The 21,071-nt window shown below is 42.5% G+C and overlaps 1 protein-coding gene across 1 annotated transcript in view; it reads right to left on the bottom strand.

The window, feature by feature from the left end:
• The window catches only part of ITPKA (inositol-trisphosphate 3-kinase A), a 60,895-nt gene extending 40,044 nt beyond the window's left edge, over positions 1-20,851 (bottom strand). Inside the window, exon 1 of the mRNA XM_082240672.1 lies at positions 19,859-20,851. Coding sequence (XP_082096798.1) covers positions 19,859-20,302 — 444 coding nt within the window. The 5' untranslated portion in view covers positions 20,303-20,851. The remainder of the gene's footprint in view (positions 1-19,858) is intronic.
• Positions 20,852-21,071: the final 220 nt, after the last annotated feature.

Raw genomic sequence — 21,071 nt, 5'->3', positions numbered from 1 at the left:
GCTGTTGAGATGGACATGCTTTCTCCATGCGTCTGAAGCTGAGCATTATTTCAGATAGCATCCTCCATCCTTCTCCAAGCCTGAGATGCTTGCAGTGGGCTTCAGAGGGACTATGAGAATAGTAGAGAGAGCTCAGCATGATGTCAGGAATGAAACCCTGCCCTTTCCTCAATTTAGTGGCAACCGCAAATTTTGTTTTTTTGTTTTTTATAAAATTTTTATTGGTTTTACAAAGTTTTTAAATAACAAACAAACACTTAAAAAGACAAACATACACGTATAGTTTCATACCATATTTTCATAAACCTCTTTTCTTGGACTTCCCCTCCCCCCCCCCTTTCTGCATCCCAATGTCCATTATTTTTAGCAACTCCCAATTGTTACTTCCGACCTCTGTCATCTTAGTCTTCTCTATATTCTGACCTTATACCACTGTATCCCTTTGTCTCTGAAAACCACAACACTTTAACATTCATTGAGTTTATAATAGTCCTTAAGGTAACTTTTAAATTTTCTCCATTCTTCTTCCACCGTCTCCTTTCGTTGGTCGCGGATTCTGTCTGTCATCTCAGCCGATGTCATATAATCCATCACTTTCATCTGCCATTCTTCCAAAGTGGGTAGATCTTGTGTCTTCCAATACTTCGCGATAAGTATTCTTGCTGCTGTTGTGGCATACATAAAAAAAGTTCTATCCCCTTTGGACACCAATTGGCCGACAATGCCCAAGAGAAAGGCCTCTGGCTTTTTAGGAAAAGTACATTTAAGTACCTTTTTCATTTCATTATAGATCATTTCCCAGAAAGCCTTAATCTTCGGGCACGTCCACCAGAGGTGATAAAAGGTACCTTCAGTCTCTCTACATTTCCAACATTTATTATCGGGCAAATGGTAAATTTTTGCCAGTTTGACTGGGGTCATGTACCACCTATAAACCATTTTCATAATATTTTCCTTTAATGCATTACATGCCGTGAATTTAATACCGGTGTTCCATAACCATTCCCAGTCAGCTGACATGATATTGTGCCCAACGTCCTGTGCCCACTTGATCATAACCGATTTGACTGTTTCGTCCTGTGTATTCCATTTCAGCAACAAGTTATACATTCTAGATAAAATCTTAGTATTGGGTTCTAATAACTCAGTTTCTAGTTTTGATTTTTCCACCTGGAAGCCAATTTTCCTATCCTGTTTAAAAAACTCCATTATTTGACGGTATTGAAACCAATTTTGTACTTTATGTTTCAATTTCTCCTGGCTTTGTAGTTTAAGCTTATCTCCATCCTGTTCCAAAATTTCCCAATACTTCGGCCATCCGACCTCCATATTGAGTTTCTTCACTGCTTTAGCCTCCACTGGTGACACCCATCTAGGGGTTTTGTTTTCCAACAAATCTTTATATCTTGTCCAAACATTATATAGTGCTTTCCTAACAATATGATTTTTAAAAGCGCTATTAGCTTTGTCATACCATAAATATGCATGCCAACCAAAAGCATTGTTAAAACCCTCCAGATCCAAAATGTCCGTATTCTCGAGGAGCATCCATTCTTTCAGCCAGCAAAAAGCTGCTGCCTCATAGTACAATTTTAAGTCCGGCAGGGCAAAACCCCCTCTTTCTTTTGCATCTGTCAATATTTTAAATTTAATTCTGGGCTTTTTGCCCTGCCAGACAAATTTCGAAATATCTTTCTGCCACCTCTTGAAACATTCCATCTTGTCAAGAATCTGCAAGGTCTGAAACAAAAATAGCATTCTAGGCAATACATTCATTTTAATCACCGCAATTCGGCCTAACATTGACAATTTCAAATTTGACCATATTTCTAGATCTTTTTTGATTTCTGACCAACATTTTTCATAATTGTCCTTATACAAGTTCACATTTTTAGATGTCAAATAAACCCCTAAGTATTTGACCTTCTTAACCACTGTCAGCCCTGTCTCTTCTTGGAATTTCTCCTTTTCCATATCTGTTAAGTTTTTTCCTAAAACTTTGGTTTTTTGTTTATTCAACTTAAATCCAGCTACCTGGCCAAACTGTTGTATTATTTCTAGAACCTTTTTCGTACTAGTGATTGGCTCTTGTAAAGTCAAAACTAAGTCATCTGCAAACGCTCTTAACTTGTAATGTTTAGCTCCGACCGGCAACCGCAAATTTTGGAAGGCCTGGTCATTATGCCTAGAATACTGGGAAGAGCATAGCTCTACAATGGGGTCAAGAAATCTATTTACAAGTACACAGAGAGAGGAGAGGAGGGAAAGTCTCAGACCATCACTCTAAATTGGGGGGAAAACAAGGTGCTTTCAAGAGCAAGAGAACTTTGCTCCATATTGTAATAGTATCATCTTTTTTGGCAGATTGGAATCTCAGAATTCCTTTAGGATAAATAGCCATAATGGTTATGCTAATGTAAAACTGAAACATATTTTTAGTTTTCCTCCTATAATCTTCGTTCTCTTTTTCTTTACTCCATCTGCAAGCCTCATTTTCTGTAATCCCCTGCAGCTTCTTACTGACAGCACAGGGACAGATAACCAACCTGCATCAAAGTAAAAGATTATATGTAATATTACAGATGTACATCTTCACTGAGAGGCATTTGTGGCAAGGAGAAGAGTGATGGCAGCTACAAAAATGTGCACATCACAAATAGATGTGCAGGCAGAGGGCTGAAACAACAAGGGCACATGCACAGCACCCAAACTGAGGAAAAAGAGGGGGATTTGTGAAATGCAAGAGACTGGTACACATGCATGTGTGCGAATTTAGGGTGTTGACAATATACACTGGAATGTATGCAATGTTACAGTTAGGTGGATTTTGTAGGTGGCTAATGCACCATACATGGAGAATGTGCATCAATAGCTCCTCTTCAATCTGGAGAGTCATGACAAGTGGGCAGGCGACAGAGTTCTGTCCTGGGATTGTTTAATAGCTTTATAAATGGCTTGAATGAAAGAGTGGGTGCTCATCAGATCACTCTGAATTGGGTTGGGTTCAATAGCATTTGGCAGGACAGAGAATCAGGCCAAAACTAACAAGCTCGCTTTCAACAGATATAAATGCAAAGTTCTGTATTTAGGTAGGACAAAAGCAAGTGCACACATACAGGATGAGTGACCTCCGGGCCTGATAGCAGTAAATGGGGAGGGGGAATTCAGGGGGTTAAACTGATTTCAACATAAGTCAGAAGTGTGATGCAGTGCCTAAAACAACTCATGCAATTCTAGTGCTCAAACTACAACCAGCAATGGTACAGGTTCCTCTATTCTTCTTTGGTCATGCTACATACGCTTCTCAGCTATGGACTAAGTAGTTATCAGTGATTAGGTAGTGGTGGCTTCTCTTTGGAACCATTGCTTTCCTTGTTCCAACTTTCTCCAGTCATCCTCCCCACCAGCTGCTTCCCCTCTTAAATTCAGCTTCTGTGTAATCAGGAACAGGACTTTTTAATATGTCTGTTTCTACAGAGCCCGTGACAATAGAGCCCTGGCTGCCACAATACCAAAAAAATATAATAATTACTTACGTTCCAAAAGCAAACAGTGTCTAGTGATCTTTAAATGTCATGTTAGCATACAAACAGACAGGTGGTTTCTCAGAAACCTCAGGCCTCTAAATAGCCAGGGTTATTAACAACAAACAGAACAGGCCCACCGTACAAAGAGTCTGTTCTTACTAGTGACGGCTGAGTTCCACCCAGCTTAATCCTGAACTGTCTCCATCATTCCAAGCCTTCTTGGAGAGCTTTGGTAGAAAGCTCATGATTCCCCTCTGTCCCACCCTGCCGCCAAGAGAATTCAGGAAATCTAGTCCTCTGTGACTGTCACCACCTCCTTCCAAACTTACCATATATTGTGGGAGGAGAGGCACAAGGTGCATGAAGAACTGGAGTCAGCAGAGCCCTCATCATTCTTCAGGCAGTTTCACATTGGAGTAATCTAAGCTACAGGATACCTGATTATAGACAACAGATGGTAGGATATCCCTATCCGTAGAACCAAAGCTGATGGAAGGCGCTTCATATCACTGAAGCCACCCGGGCTTAAAGCAACAGTAGTGGGTTCAGAAGTACCCCCAAACAACACACTTGATCTTGCAGGGAGAGGGACTCTGGCATTCACCATTTCAAATCCTCAAATTGTAAGACTTAATACCATTCTGAGTTCCTACATCATTCTTCCACCAAGCCCCAACCTCAGTTCTCTCTTCCCAATCACAGAAGAAGCGACTTTGCTCTCAAATCTGCTTGGGTTTTGGTGTGCAATCAAAGGGCTTTGGAAGAAGTTGCTCTTTCTTTCAGTCTTTAGGCTGGTACAGTTGAAGTGCAAAGTCAATAACCTATTGCTCAAAGCCCTTGGTACGTGTTCCCTCTGTTCTACGGACCATGAAGTCATGTCAATTCAGTATCTAATTGTCATCATAAAATAAACAGAAACAATACATTCATTTATGCAGGACTTCTTCATCAAACAAGCTTTGAGGGCTTTGCAAACACGAACTGAAAGGAAGCAGGCTGCATAAAATAATTTCAAAAGAGAAATCAGTAGGAGCTGCTTCACATGTTAAATTAGATATACAGTACCTATTTCTGAACTGTACAAAGGCTGTCCCTTTTTTCACAATGGAAACACACTGCAAGAAGCCACTTACTTTATGGGTTAGAAGAAAAGATACACACTAAATGTTTAATGCCCACAGATTTTATTGTAACCTATGAAGAAAATGTCCCTAGTGAAATCATAAATGGCAGGCAAATCATAATCCATTGACAGCTCAGCTGTCTACTTTTCAAGAAAATGCACTTGCATTTGAGCCCAAAAACACCTCCCTGAACCTCACCAAAATGAACAGGAGACAAGACTGCAATACCACTTTTTTCACTGAAGCATGTGGAAAAAGCATTTACAAAGGAATGGAAAGTTAGGCCATGCCAGCACCCACTAGTAGTTGGTTATTAGGGATGCCAGGTCAGAAACATTCCAGGCCCTGAGATTTCAGGCCCAAATCTAAGACCTAGGGACAGCCCCTGTTGATGTCACAGGGGTGGCCCCTGATTATTATTATTCTTTACTCCCTCCTTTCACCAAGTCCTGGAGATGGAAGCTAATTGGGAGAGGAGAGGAGGGAGTGGAGGTCAAACCCAGACATAACTGCAGTCCTGGCCAGGCTAATTCATGCAGAACATGTCTATAAAGGTAAAGGGACCCCTGACCGTTAGGGTCAAGTCGTGCCTGACTCTGGGGTTGCACCGCTCATCCCGCTTTACTGGCCGAGGGAGCTGGCGTACAGCTTCTGGGTCATGAGGCCAGCATGACTAAGCCGCTTCTGGCAAACCAGAGCAGCGCACGGAAACACCATTTACCTTCCCACTGGAGTGGTACCTATTTATCTACTTGCACTTTGACGTGCTTTCGAACTGCTAGGTTGGCAGGAGCAGGGACCGTGCAATGGGAGCTCACCCCGTCACGGGGATTTGAACTGCAAACCTTCTGATCGGCAAGTTCTAGGCTCTGTGGTTTAACCCGCAGTGCCACCCGCGTCCTGCCAAACATGTCTATAGATGAAGCTAAAATGAACATTCATGCTTGGTGGCAATATATTTCCTGAGTACCAAAGGCTGGGGTGAGGATACACAAATAATAGGAAACACTATCACCTATCCAGAAGCATCTGAGTGGCCACTGGTGAACAGAGCTGCTTGAGATGATCTGGCAAGTCAATTACTGTATTTCCGATTACCAATTCTCAGGACACACACATACATACAGCACCAAGTGAGACAAGTAGCACTCCTCAAACTAGTTCTTTTCCTGCAGTGATCTACAACAAACTTGAATGCAGAAGAGACTTCCGTTACTGGACAGGACTAACACCATTTCTCAGAACCAAAACACAGAACTTGTCCTCGAATATGGAGAGACTGTGATGCAAATAAACCCATCTTGACACACATTTACAAACAGGTCTAACTGCATTATGCTCATCCAGAAGACCTGGGATGTATCTAATTCAACCTTTATACGAGTTACTTAGCAAAACCATACCAGTTCCTCCCAGTTAAACCTGTCTGGCAGCTGCCTCAAGTGAGCCTTGCTCTTTGAAGTATTTCTGACAACACCAACACACACACACACACACACACACACACACACACTTGAGAAGCTGTACAAGTGAATATGGGTAGGCTCTAACTGAACAACTGTTATAACGACACCCCAGCAAAGGGGTGGACAACTAATTCAGCATTTAGGTCCACATAAGGACAGCAGAACAAAAACAAAAACCCTTTCGGTTTAACATCTTGTATTAAGGGCTTTCCATAACCATCTTCACTACTATTTTGGAGGTGAATGGCTGTCGGTGGCAGAGAGGTAGACCTAAGCCTCAGACTAGTCTGTTCAGTGGAATAGACACATGGAGTCTATGTAACTGAAACTATCATACAACCAAAGCTAGCATTCAGCATTACACGTGCCCAGCTGACGGTAAATACCATCCATGTAGAATAAAAAGGATGAAAAGGCACCATGAGGGTCACCAAAAGCTGGATGATCACAGTTAATTTGCAAAGATAGGTGAAGGCTTTTGTGTTTCATTTGCACCAACCTTTCAGAGATGTCAGACATTTCCCATACAATTCTTAATGTAATAAACTCTCTGCGTATCTGAACTGAAAACAATTTTGTTTTGAACATTTTCCCCAAAAAATAGTTCTTTTAATCCCCTATCAATTTGCATCATGGCATTTTCAAAACTGATCATAATGAGAGCTAAACACTATTCTTTTTCATTCACCTCACTTTTCATTGTGGGATAGATCAAAATGCTTTTGGGCATATTTAAGGAATGAGGAAATCTACCCCCTATGCTGAGCTGAGTTGAGGGGAGCTGGAGATAGTGTTGATCTGGAAGGTGACAGGTTCCCCATCTCTGGCTTAGACGTTTGTTTCCCACACAATGTTGTGTTGTATGGAATAAGCTGGTGGTTCTTGTTCTGTCAGGAAGAGACCACACAAATACCTAGAACCAGTATTACTAGAATCTCAGGGCCACTTTATTCCATATAAGGAAAATGTGTTTTGTGAAGTAGCCATTCAGCAGCTAGTTATAGCTTAAAAGTACATGGGGAATAAAAAAAGGAGATTCAGTATGAAGAGAGCAACATACGATATTATTTGTACAATAAAAAGAGAATCGCAATGTCTAGGGATATGTCAATTCTTTCTTTATTAGAGCAGTTAGGAACCACCCTTCTAGTTCAAATGTCAATCCAATAAGAAAAACCAGAATTTTAAAACCACCACTTAAAAACCCATTAGAAGCCTTTTCGCCAACTTTGAGTAATTTAAGAAAATTACATTCTACACCGTCGGATTATGTAACTTGCTTCTGAGCTGAAATAATGGGTACTTTTCATTCACAGTTATGAAATGTGGGTGCTGTATTTTAAAATGGTTTATGACAAATGAAAACAGATGAAATAATAAAGCTGTTGACAATTAAGGCACAACCACACTCTCTAATGTCTCTACAGGCATAAAGAGGACAGTAAGACCAAGGCTAATGAAGAATCATTTGGATGAGTGCTCCTTCTCCCCCAAAATGTCAAATTTATCACCACAGAAACAAGACGACATCTAATTTTGCTGGGTACTTATTGACTGGTTTACAGGATTAGTATTCTAATTCATGCCACCCTTTATGCCCAAGGCTGTATATACTCTGTGATCTGCTATTGCAACACATGTTGAGTACGTAAGTTATTATTCTGAGAATCTCAGCTGTCTTTAAAACAAAAACAAAAAACTTAACAGTCCTTAAATCTTTGAAAACAGACTTAAAATAAGTACCGTATTTTTCGCTCTATAAGATGCACTTTTCCCCTCCTAAAAAGTAAGGGGAAATGTGTGTGCGTCTTATGGAGCGAATGCAGACTCCATGGCTTCAGCGAAAGCAACGCGAAGCCTCCGGAGCGCAGCAGGAGCGCTCCAGCTGTGCTCCGGAGGTTTCGGCTGGCTATCCCTCTCTGCACAGCGCCTCTCGACGCAGCGCCCCTTCAGCGAAGCAGGAGGAGAAATGGAAGGGGTCCCTTTCTCCTGCCGCTTCGCTGAAGGGGTGCTGCGCAGAGAGGGAGAGAATATTTTTTTTCTTGTTCTCCTCCTCTAAAACTAGTTGCATCTTATGGTCGGGTGTGGCTTATAGAGCGAAAAATACAGTACATGACTCTCTGGTGAAGTCACAGAGCCAAAAGATAGGAATAATGGGCTGAGTAGTGTTTTGATGCCCTTCAGTTTATTGCTTCATTTCCTCTCTCGGTGAGTTGCAGAAGCATCATAACACAAAATAAGGCCCATGTTCATATTTTCAATTTGTCTAACTTCTACAGATGGCAGACATCATGGGATGGGTGTTTCCAGCTACCCCACCCCTCCCCCTTGGAAGCCTTATAAGCTGCTGCTGCTGGAAAGGGATTGTGAGCAACATAATGGGAAGGGTGTTTCTAGGGCTAAGGTGAAACTGTGAAGCTCCCTTGTTCTTTGGGCTATTGGATGCTGCATGTTGTTTAATCTTGTTATATTTATAGTCTTGAATGTGGGTTTGTTATTATATTCATTTTGTTTTGCTTTTTTTGTAGTGTTTGTTTGAAATGCATCCCTGTTTGTTGTAAGCTGCTTTGAGGATGATTCTTTTGTGTGTGTAGAAAAACGGCAGACAAATAAAATGAATGGAATGGAATTTTGTATCTTCGTTTATCCTGTATATGCCTATTTGAAAGTCCAAGAGCACAGCCAAAACAATGACTCATTAATACAATTGCGACTGAGATAACAATCATGACACCCAGACAAAATGTTACATGCAACTATGGTTCGACTATTTATTTTGCCATGAGTATGTGCACTGGACAGCTGATCCTTGAACTGATTCTCTAACTGCAAATGACCCAAGGAAAATGCCTCTGAATGTCAGTCACTGGGGAACAAGAGCAGGAGAGGACTGTTGTTCTCCTATCCTATTTCTGGGTTAGAAGAGTCTGCAACCTTGGCTTTCACCAAGCCAAGGATTCAGCTTAAGTTATTAACAGATGCGAGAGAAAGAGGTGGCTTCGCCCTGCCAGACTTGAAACTATATTATGAAGCATCATGCCTCTGTTGGTTAAAGGAATGGATTAAATTAGTGAATGGAAAGTTGTTAAATTTAGAAGGATTTGATAATAGATTTGGGTGGCATGCATATCTGTGGTATGAAAAGAAAAAAAATTCATAAAGGCTTTGAAAACCACATCTTCCGAAGATCATTGATAGAGGTATGGGAGAGGTATAAAAATTTGTTGGGACCAAGACTCCCCCGTTGGCTTTCACCATTGGAAGTGATGAGTGTGAAAAAGATAAACATGAGGGGGAGGTGGATAACTTATGGAGAATTGATAGTAAGAGGGGGGGGGATGGAAAATGAAGACTTATGAAGAGGTGAAAGAATCTGTTTATGATTGGTTGCACTACTACCAGATTAGTGAAATGTTTAAAAAAGACTGTAAAATGTGTGGATATGAAGGAAAAGAATCAAAATTTCAAATAGAGGTATTGAATAATGAGTATAAAAATTTGTCTAAAATGTATAGAATGTTGTTGGAATGGCATACAAAAGATGAAGAGGTGAAATCAGTAATGATACATTGGGCCAGAGACTTTGGTTATAATATACAATATGATGATTGGACGAAATTATGGAATGAAAGGTTAAAATTTACGGCATGTACCATGTTGAAGGAAAATGTAATGAAAATGGTATATAGATGGTACATAACGCCAGTTAAATTAGCTAAAATGTATAAAACATGTAACAAGTGTTGGAAATGTAAAGAAAAAGAAGGAACTTTCTATCATATGTGGTGGGAATGCAAAAAGGTGAAAGGCTTCTGGGAAACGATATATAAGGAATTGAAAAAGATGCTGAGATATACATTTGTTAGAAAACCAGAAGCCTTTTTACTAGCATTGGTAGGTAATGAAATTAATAGAAAACATTGTAAACTTTTCCAATACGCTGTAACAGCTGCAAGAATACTTCTGGCGCAAAGATGGAAGCAGGAAGAAATTCCAATTGTGGAAGAATGGAGAATGAAACTGACTGAATATGCGGAATTGGATAAATTGACTGGGAAGATTCGATATCAGAAAGACCAAAAGTTTATCGAGGACTGGGGGAAATTTACAGATTATCTGAAAAGCATGCGTGATGCACAGACAACGCTTGTTGGTTTTGAAGAGTCTCTGTGAAAAATTAAGAAATATTGTAAAAAAGAAAGTAGGAGAAAGGAAGAGGAACGGTTAAAGGCAATAATAAGTTCAGAAATGCGTTAACAATAGAAATTTTAACGAAAGATTGGCAGAGAAACTGAGGGAAGTCAAAAATTGATGAATGTGAGAGTTAATATGAGTTGATTGTATAAAAATGTTTGGAAAATGAATAAAAAATTATTATAAAAAATAAAATAGAAGAGTCTGCAACCTGAAGCTTCTGTAACCTGAAGCGTCTGTAACCCGAGGTACCACTGTACTGTGCAACAGACTTCTCTTTTCCCTTCCTCACAATAAATGTTTCCAGAGATTTGGTTTTTAAAATATTTGCCCTGTCTTTCAGAACAGAGGTGTGTTGATATACTGATATACAAAAGAAATATATCGGTACACAGAGGCAAGTAAGTTACTGTACTGTTTCCTATTTCACTCATAGAGAAGTTAAACAGGGCGAGTGGAGTGGCACAGCCAGGCAACATCAGTAGCTCTGCTCCAGTAAGAAATGACCAGAGGAAGTGCTCTCTCTGTGTATACACATGTATGAAGCACTTTACAACTGTTCCAGCAGAAAGCACTGTAGGCTGACAAATAGTGTGGAATAGGAGCAACATGGGGATGACCCTGTGCATATAGCATCCCAAAAAGGTGAGTGCATCCCACACTGAATGCACATTATCACATCCATGGTTTGATGTTAAGTGAATGAGTTTTGTTCTTGTGTAGTCAAGCCTCCCCACTCCTTTGGCGTAACCTCAAGGAAAACAGAAGACCACTCAGATGTCTTTTGTTCTACTAGCGGCATATAAATTATGTTAAATGTATAAAAATAAAATATTTTTTCAGTTAACCATAGTTTAGCATTTTGTACAAACCTTGAAAGGTGGTTCATCTTAACTATGATTTAGTGAAACAAACGAGCTTCATAATCCATGGTTTGAAGTGGATTTGTTTTATGCTTTGAAAAAGCTAAGGTGGCAAATGTCAAACCATTTATTCTGAACCCATTCACTGTTATCATAGGAATGAGGCATGGATTATATTAATATGCAAAAAAGGTAAAAATCCACCACTGACCTCACCGTATCATCCAATACCACTTTTAAACCAAGATTACAAAATTTAGCAGCTGTCTGTGCAAAGAGATTAAACAAGATTATTTCAGACTATATTCATATTCAGTCTCATCTGACTGGTTTTATAAAGGACATACTGTTTTATAAGGACAGCAGTTGATCTCTATTATTGACACTTATTTATAGTGATGATTTTTAAATTGGTTGGTGAGGTCTCAAAATGGACCAGAAGTCATAACAAATGAGTCTTGTGTGTTAGAATATACAATATTACACATGCCAAGACAGGCCCCTTTGGCTACTATACCTGATTAAGCTCTTTTCAGATGGTTTTATCCTATTCAATCACAAGTGTGGAATAAAATGCTTTCACAGGGTTTGGCATACTCATCTTGTATCAATATCAGAGAAACTCATTATGAAGTATTATACCCTTTGACACTTCGCCAACTAAGTCATCTCTCTGGAAACCGATGACAGGCTAATATAATAAAGCTAACTTTATGCATATTTTGTGGACTAGTCTTCCAATTAACTATTATTGAAAATTTATATGTGCCAAATTGTGATTGATATGTGTCTCCTTCCATATGGCTTGATAATTTTGCTGGATTATGAATCTACATGGTGTGGATTTTGCTGACTGGGTTCTAGGGTTCTAGCTGTTACACACTGCAGGAATAATGTGATTCCTACTTTGAGGGAACGGTTGATTAAGTAGAATGAACACACACATACATACATACGTGTCTTGCATGCCTCTTTCAGGCTACTCTTGCAGTCAAGCTGATGCCAAATGTATTGCTCTGCTTTCCTTTGGACCATATCAGTATGGCCGAGAGGGCGGTCTTGTCGTCTGGGCAGCTCAGAATCTCCATATACAATGCCAGGCCTGCAACTTGGGGAGGTCACTTCAGTGCTGCAAATGCAGTGGTTTGACTTCCACCCACAAAGGCACACTCCATTGTCTCTCAAGACAGACAAGTGCCAATTATTTTATATATATATATATATATATATATGCAGGTTTTGGTGTCTTCGGGTGTCTTCCCGTGTAAGAGTCGGGGTGTCTGTGCGACGTTTCGACGAGGTCTCACTCGTCATCTTCAGGCTGGTGCTTTCGGCTTCTTGTTACTGGTTCGGATTTCTAGTTTCTCGTAGGTTCTTGTCAGCTGGAAGGTTTCCTCCCCGTAGAGGTGAGATATTTGCTTTCGTAGATTTTCACGGGTACAGGAATGCAGGTTTTGGTGTCTTCGGGTGTCTTCCCGTGTAAGAGTCGGGGTGTCTGTGCGACGTTTCGACGAGGTCTCACTCGTCATCTTCAGGCTGGTGCTTTCGGCTTCTTGTTACAAGAAGCCGAAAGCACCAGCCTGAAGATGACGAGTGAGACCTCGTCGAAACGTCGCACAGACACCCCGACTCTTACACGGGAAGACACCCGAAGACACCAAAACCTGCATTCCTGTACCCGTGAAAATCTACGAAAGCAAATATATATATATATATATATACACACACACACACACACACACACATACACATATATATATACATACACACACACACACACACACACACACACACACACACACACTATATATATTATACACACACATACATACACATATCTCACAATTCATCTCAAAGCAGTTTACAACAATAAAATATACAATATTTTAAACTTAAATTAAACTGCTGAAAGTTAAAACCTCAAGAATCTAAACTCAACAACAACACAAAGTAAAACATATTCAGGGTGTAAAGCCCCCGCCCCCGAGAAAATGTCTTTGTGGGATAACCAGCCTCATATAACCAACATACTTAAGTCTAACACATGAAGGAGTTAAGACCATAAAGTAAGCTGTCCTGCTGGGTTTTGCTCACCCTGGGAGAAACTAGGTAATCAAGCCTTTGCTCCCCCTTCAGTCTACTTGAGAAGCTCAGTGTGTAAAAAGATATCAACATTTTCAAAAGTAGGGAGTCCATGGCTTGGTCCACAGTACTTAGCTGACTGTGAACCACTGCTGTAGAGCAGCCTTTCTCAACCTGTGGATCCCCAGATGTTGTTGAACTACAACTCCCATCACCCCTAGCTAGCAAGGCCAGAGCTCAGGGATGATGGGAATTGTAGTCCAACAACATCTGGGGATCTACAAACACTTGTGAGTCATTTCCAGGAACTGAGGCAGGGGGCATCTCCCTCTCCTGTCTAGGGGTGAATATGGATGTATGCTTAAAAACAACAACCCTCAAACCACATCCTGATTCTTGTATTGTAGGGGGGCTGGACTAGGGGACCCAGGGTCCCTCCCAACTCTACAATTCAATGCTAGAATCTCCCGTAGCATTTAAAGGATTAGAAGCAGCCACAGGAGGTGAATGCCATGCATACAATTTCTACAATGAAAATTGCTGCCCCATCCCTGCTGCTATTTGTGTCCATCCATCCCGCCCCAACCTTCCCGGGGAAACCTATGGGTGCCTTAACACTGCTGTCTCAATTGGGTCTTGTTGCAGCTGTTGTTAACCATTAGAAAATCCTATTCACAGACCTTCCACGACACATTTAGTTTGGCCCTCATGTACCATCCTGAACACACATCCCTAATGCTGATCAGACTGACAGCCTGAATGAAAACTCAATCCAGTTTTTTCAGTCCTGCTAAAAGAAAAGCTTGGAACCCTACAATTATCTGACACTGATCCAAGCCACATTTCTGTACATGTTTTGCCAATGGCCTAACAAGACACTTGAAATAGCATATAAAATCTCCACCTTTCTGTGGTCACAGGTAAACAAACAGCATGCAAAGTGGCTTTTTATAATAGCTTTGCTTCCTGTATCTATTCCAACAGCATTTGGGCTATATGTAAACTGATACTGCTTTACAGTCACTTATTGTGGCCTGGGAGGGTGTGCTTGTTTTCATTAATTATATAATTGCTTTATTGATAGCCACTTTGGAGGGGATCTCTGGACTGAGAAGTAGGATAAATACCGCATTTTTGCTCTATAAGACGCACCAGACCGCAAGACGCACCTAGTTTTTGGAGGAGGAAAACAAGAAAAAAAATATTCTGAATCTCAGAAGCCAGAAGAGCAAGAGGAATCGCTGTGCAGTGAAAGCAGCAATCCCTCTTGCTGTTCTGGCTTCTGGGATAGCTGCGCAGCCTGCATTTGCTCCATAAGATGCATACACATTTCCCCTTACTTTTTAGGAGGGGAAAAGTGAGTCTTATAGAGCAAAAAATACGGTACATTTTAGTTATACATATGCCTAGCTCCCACTAAGGAACATAAAGCAAAAATATTAAGACAAAGTAATCTGGCATTGCAACATCCCAATTAAAAAAGAGAGTTGATTTCAGCTCATTTTATAGACCCAATTTTAAAAAGCACATAAAACTGCAAAACTAAACCCACGAGACTATGAGCATATGGATTTAAAGCAGCCCAAAGGTCGAATGACTCGTCTCCTCTAATCACTTGACTGTTATTGTTCTTATAATGCAGTCCCGAGAGTATTACTCCAGTTTGTGGTATCTACGCTTTATCAACATATTCCAATTCATCATTCCAATTCCTTTTTTTTTAAAAAAAAAAAGTGTTTTCCTTAGAAAAGATTCTGTGCCAATTGCTCAAATGACTGAGTTGTCTATTATTAACAGTGCTCTGTGTGCTCTCAATACGGTAGGAAAAGGAATTTGCAAAGGAAAACAGATTTCAGTTCGAGTTCCTCCAGAAAACCATGATAAGAGCTAAGGAAAATAGCTGCCATAAATGCCATGAAAAACAGCTTACTTTCCTTTTTTAAAAAAAAGACTTTATGTTAATGAGCACCTGCCAAATTGCAGAACAGATTTACTGGAAAGAACGAATTATTGCCAAAGTGGACAGTGGTATGCTTGCTAATCATTCCAAACACCTCCCAATCCCCAGTCACACACACAGCAAGAAGCAGTTTTAAAAATGATATCGAGTCAAAACGTGGGTGGGAATGAAATGCCTGCTGGTTAACACCTTTGAAAAATGTCATAAAAATCTAGTAATTATAATAATATTTAAAATATGTCCAGTTAAAAAAGTAAATAAATAGACAGTAAAGCTTCAAGAGAGGGAAAGCTATAATTACAAAGAAACTGTTGGCACCTGCTCCCTGAATATCCCCTAAATGTTTGTTTATATCTAGGACCACTAAACTGGCGGTAGTGTTGGTCAGAATTTTTTATGTATTATGGCATTATGTATAAACCAATCCACTCTCTCTCCTTGCCACACTGACAAGATGACTTAGAATTATTTGATCAAAGCCAACTAATAGTTTACCCAAAACAGAAAATATGTTGGAACGACAATGCTTACATTAAAGTAAAAACCCTGCAACAATTCCAGTGAACATAAATCATAAAGTGACGGTGGATGAACCCGTTCACACACCTGCAGGGCAAATATCCTATATAGAAGGCATGATGTGCTTCAATTCAAACTGCCTCAAAAGTTAATTTAACAAAGGCATGAGAATTTAAGCTCACCTGGGCCTGTCTGTCTACTTTCACACAAACCTAAGCTATGAAGGGGTGGAAGGAAGGGGGCATCAAAGACTTCAGCTAGTAGCGTAATCCATATGCAGAAAATGCATATACCAGAAATCCATGGGTTTAGGTGTGCCTAAAAATTGTCGCTCTAACAGTAATGATATTGGCTCACCTTATAAGAATGTAGTGAGGATCACAGAAATATTGCAGGTGAAGCAGTGGAACACTTTAAAGCACTTTATAAAATGCTAGGCACTGTCCCCCTTTAAAAGCCTGTACAGCCTGCTACAGCATAGGACACTTCTGAACCAAACCGACCATAGGACAGAATTAATCACCAACATGACCTGCATAGTGTCCTCATTCTTCCATATGCCCTTATCAGTTTGTACATTTCTAGAAGCGTTATCACTGCCAAATCTACATGCATTTACTGTGTAATCCAAATCCTGCCTATTCAGAAGTCTTACTGAATTCAACAGGCCTTACTTCCAAGGAAGCAGGGTAGCCTAGGATTGCAGTTTTGTTTTGGACCAATTTCTATTGATTTCAACAGAGTTTATCTCGAAGAAAATGCACTATAAGACTGCACTGTGGTGTTTTAAACCTCAATGCACTCAACTTTCACTGAAAGAAATAGAATGATCTTAGGCAGTTACACACAGGATAACAGTACCAGGCCTCCAACTTAAGCCAATATATTTGGGAGTAAACTCCTCTGAACTCAATCCAGTGTTAGGGAGAATTCTAAGTATACTTGGGATCACAAAGACTTGTTCACACAATAATGGTCGAGTTCACATGTACAGTAGTACCTCTGGTTACGAACTTAATTCGTTCCAAAGGTCCTTTCTTAACCTGAAACCGTTCTTAACCTAAGGTACCACTTTAGCTAATGGGGCCTCCCGCTGCCGCCACGCAATTTCTGTTCTCATCCTGAGGTAAAGTTCTTAACCCGAGGTACTACTTCCAGGTTAGCGGAGTCTGTAACCCAAAGTGTTTGTAACCCAAGGTGTTTGTAACCCGAGGTACCACTATACCGAGGTACCACCTTTGGCAAACATGCAAGCTTGCAGGCTGCTCCCAGAGAGGAGACTGCAGTTGTTTTGCTCCTCTTTTGCTCTTCCTGCTTCTTCGCTGCTATAAACTCAGCCATGTCATTTCATCTGAACCTGGGATTGCCTCAGACAAACCCTGAGTCCTGGCTTGGACAACATGCTAAGCCTAACCATGGTTTCATTGCAGCCGTGCAGCAGACGAAGAACCAGGGTCACCTCTGAGAACTTTCATGCTTGCACATTTGTGCTAAGCCATGGTTTGGCTGAACATTATATCCTCTGCAGCTTTCCTTGGATATACACTAGCATATCAAAACTTAGCTCCAGCTCATACATATATTTAACTGAGATACAGACCAACCTTGTGCCTGTATGCTCCGTCTATGAACTGCTCCTTCCCTCTTCCCTTCTTGGCATGCCATGATTGAAAATTCCCTGTGTTAATTAACTATAGTTTCCTGTTAAGATGTAACAAAACATTAATGAAGTTTGGAACAAGTCAAGATATGAAACCAACTTCAAACTGATTTCAAGCCATGGTTTGTTTCGAGTTTATTAGCCATAGTTTCCCAGTTCAGATGTTTAATAGGAAGCAATGGTTACGTAATTATCCCACGAAATAGTCAACTACGACAGAAGGAGGGAAGCTGCAGTGCAAAGACAAGGTGTATAAGCACAAAGGCTTGTTCATATCTTGGTTTCGTAAGCCAAAATATGTATTCCAAACAAGCAATCACTTCACTAATAAAGCTGGCAGCAATACCCAAGATTGTGGAACTCATGAAAAGTGCTGTAGTAATAGCTGGTATTGCTGCCAACATTATCCATAATTGCACTATTCACATGTCATGATATTCAAACGCAACCCTAGGATGCACATGGTGGCAGTGTGCAAGAAAAATATATTACATAAACTGAACCAATGGTTTACAACATACTTCATTCTATGTCTGCTAGTCATGGGAAGAGACAAAGTCATAGGGAAGGTACGGCAGCCACGAACAGTGGAAATCCTGCTTCCACCCCCCTCTGGTTGCTGGGATTTCACCAGCAACTGTCATACAACTTCAGGCTTATCTGTGAAGCTTTCCACCCACTCCTCCATTACTATTTCATTTTCTTTTCAATTTGATAACAAGGAAGTGCAAGGAGGAAGACCTCCGCAGGACAACCTTTGCTAACAAAGCTAACAGAATTATATAGTATACGTATTTTCCAAATCTTTTACAGCCTTTAAAGCTAGAAATGTGCTCTCAGACACACAGAGGATCCCGATTTCACTCTCAGTTCAAGACTCCATACTTGGAAACATGCAACTGCAAGCTGCATTATACACCCACCCCTGGCAAAGCACCGCAGAACTCAATAGACCCATCTATTCTAGTTCTCAGGTTTTCATGGAAACACTGGCAAGTAATCATACTGACTTGAAACATTCAAGAATCACCATCTGAATTATAACATACATGCTTGGCTTGAGAGTGATGAACCCCCTTGATTGGCATTAAACCATCCACTGCCTTAAAACATTCAGTTCTGTGAAGAAGCCACATGTGAGGCACCCACCATATTTGTCCACTGACAAATGCTCCCACACTAATACTTGTTACATACTACAGAAAGTCCTGGATTAACAGGTGCTCTGAACCAACATTGCTGGAAGGCAAGACAATGAGGGGAGAGAGTCTTATCACTCCCAAATTGACCTGTTTGTTGTACACTTTCATTTTTAAAGCTAGGATAGACCACTGGTCTGTTCACAGAACGGAAGACTTTGCTTTAGTATTATTCGCAGTCTTAGCTGGATACAAAACAGAAGCAGTGAATAATTTCTGTTGGTGAAACATCACAATATAAACTTATGTGCCTCACAGAGTTATTCAGTCTGCAGTTAAGGACCAGATTGCACTGGTTAAATCTTAGCTTACACACAGTGATCCTAGCATCTCAAAAAAAGAAACAGAGTGGGAGGGGAGGCAATGCTATTATTGCAGAAATCCAGGATATTAAATATACAGATGTACATGCATATGATCATACTGCTCATTATGCTGTATTCACAGCAGAGGCTGTGCCTACAGGCCTACAAATCTATCACTTATACAGTGTTTTCCATCTGCTGGAGGTGTCTTTAACAAAAGTAAACAACACTGTACTCATATGAGATCAATGTCACTGCCGCTTTACAAGTTATTCCTGCCTAGAAGGCACCACTATAAAACCCATATGCACTTTCCTTATGGAATTTACCTTGCCTGCAGGTTTCCCCTGTATGTATTTGCACCAATCTACTGATGGAACGGCATGCGCACACAGAGAAAAAAGCCCACATGCGAAATTATCAAACTTCTACACAACAGGTAATCTTCATGTAGCCTTTTTCTTATGCACACAAAGCATTTATTTCACAGCAAAGCTGCAAGTGTACTGTATAAGGCAAGTACACTTAGCCGGAAGCCATCCGCCACTGGACACAGACCAAAGAAGGGCTTACTCCAGAGTAAATATGCATAAGAGTTACACTGCGAGGCCGTAACCCTATGCACACATACCTAGGAGCAAGTCCCAGTGGGGCTTCCTTCTGAGTAGCCTAAGACTGCGCTGAGTGTCTAAGATTGCGCTGCCTGTCGGAATCGTGCAACCTGCGAAGGAACCTCGTTCCAGGCTTCAGAAGGCCCAGTGCCAAAGCGCGGCGCTACGGATTAACTCGTCGATTTGAGCTTTCCGAGGCAACTAAACTCTTGACGACGGGGCGCCGCTGCCAGGAAGGCAGCCGGTCCCGCACGTGCGCAGCGCCTGTGCCCGACACCCGGGCCGCCTCTCCGCGCCTCCGCCACGGCGCCCCTTCCTCCTCCTGGTCCCGTGCCGGGCTGTCCGTACCTGGTGCGTTTCCTCGCCATGCTCCAGGTGGACGATGCCTTGGCTCCTGCTCTCCGTGTCGCTGAGCAGGTCATCCTCGGAGTCCTCGAAGAGCGACGACGACCCGGTGGAGGAGAGCGACGACGTGGACAGGCGGCGCGACGACGACAGCAGGTCCGCGCTGAGCCAGGCGCCGTCGGGCTCCGTCCGCGGGCGCCCGGCCGGGCTGCGCTGTGCCTCATCGGCGTCGTCCTCGGGGGTGACGGTCAGCTGCGGGATCACCGGCGGCAGCACCCCGTTGCGCGGCCGGCAGCTCTTCTTGGCCGGCTCGGGCAGCTGCCTGCTGGGGGCCGCGCAGCGCGCCTCGAAGAGCGAGCGCAGCTCGCCGACGCTCAGCCGCTTGCCCCGGCCCAGCTCCGGGCTGCCGTCGCCGCTACTGCCGTCGCGGGAGCCTCGGGGCTCCATGGAGGAGGAGAACGAGCTGGAGCTCCTGCTGCTGCTGCTGCTGCCACAGCCGCCGCCCGCAGCCCAGCAACTGTGTGGGCGCGCCGCGAAGACGGCAAGCGGCGCGGCCGGGGAGCAGGAGAGCCCGCGCTGGCGGGCTTCTTCGTGGGGAAGGGCGCGCCGGAGGGCTCGAGCCGCCGCCTCACGCGGGCGAGCATGGCCAGCCCCGCGCCCCGTCAGACCGACGCTCGCCTGCTCCAAGAGCCCAGTCGGCCCATATGGGTCGCTCCAGACTGTTGCTCCACGCTGCCGTCAGGCGCCTCAGGCAACCGCGGAGAAGGAGGAGCCGCCACCAGCGCCCCGCCCCGGCCCGGCCCGGCCGGCCCGCCTCGCCCCGCTCCTGCTTGCCCTGTGTACTTTTAACTGACGCCGCCCCTGCCAGGCCCTCTTTGGTTTCTCTTTCAATGAAACTCCTCTCCCGACTGCGGCGAGAAAGGAGAAGCGCACAGCGCCCCCCAAGCCGCGCGGCTCGGCGGAAAGAAGCGCGCCTCAGGCTTGGAGGGGAACAGTTTCCCGCTTCCCCCGCCCCGAAAGCTCCCGACTCAGCTCCCAGGAAAGGGACAAAGTTCAGCGCGCTCCTCCTGCCTCCTCGCGTGGCACCAGGGGCGAGCAGGGCTCGGTTACGCAAGGAAACAGCACCGTGAAATGCCTTTGCCCACTTGGGATGGGACGGTTGGCAAGCAGCTAACGTGGCTAGCACATCACTAAATATAATAGAAATAGCATGGAA

The sequence above is a fragment of the Podarcis vaucheri genome, assembly GCF_965113315.1.
Source record: "Podarcis vaucheri genome assembly, chromosome: 1".
NCBI lineage: Eukaryota > Metazoa > Chordata > Lepidosauria > Squamata > Lacertidae > Podarcis > Podarcis vaucheri.
Note: the sequence above shows the minus strand (reverse complement) of the source record. Positions and strands in the feature narration are given on the sequence as shown.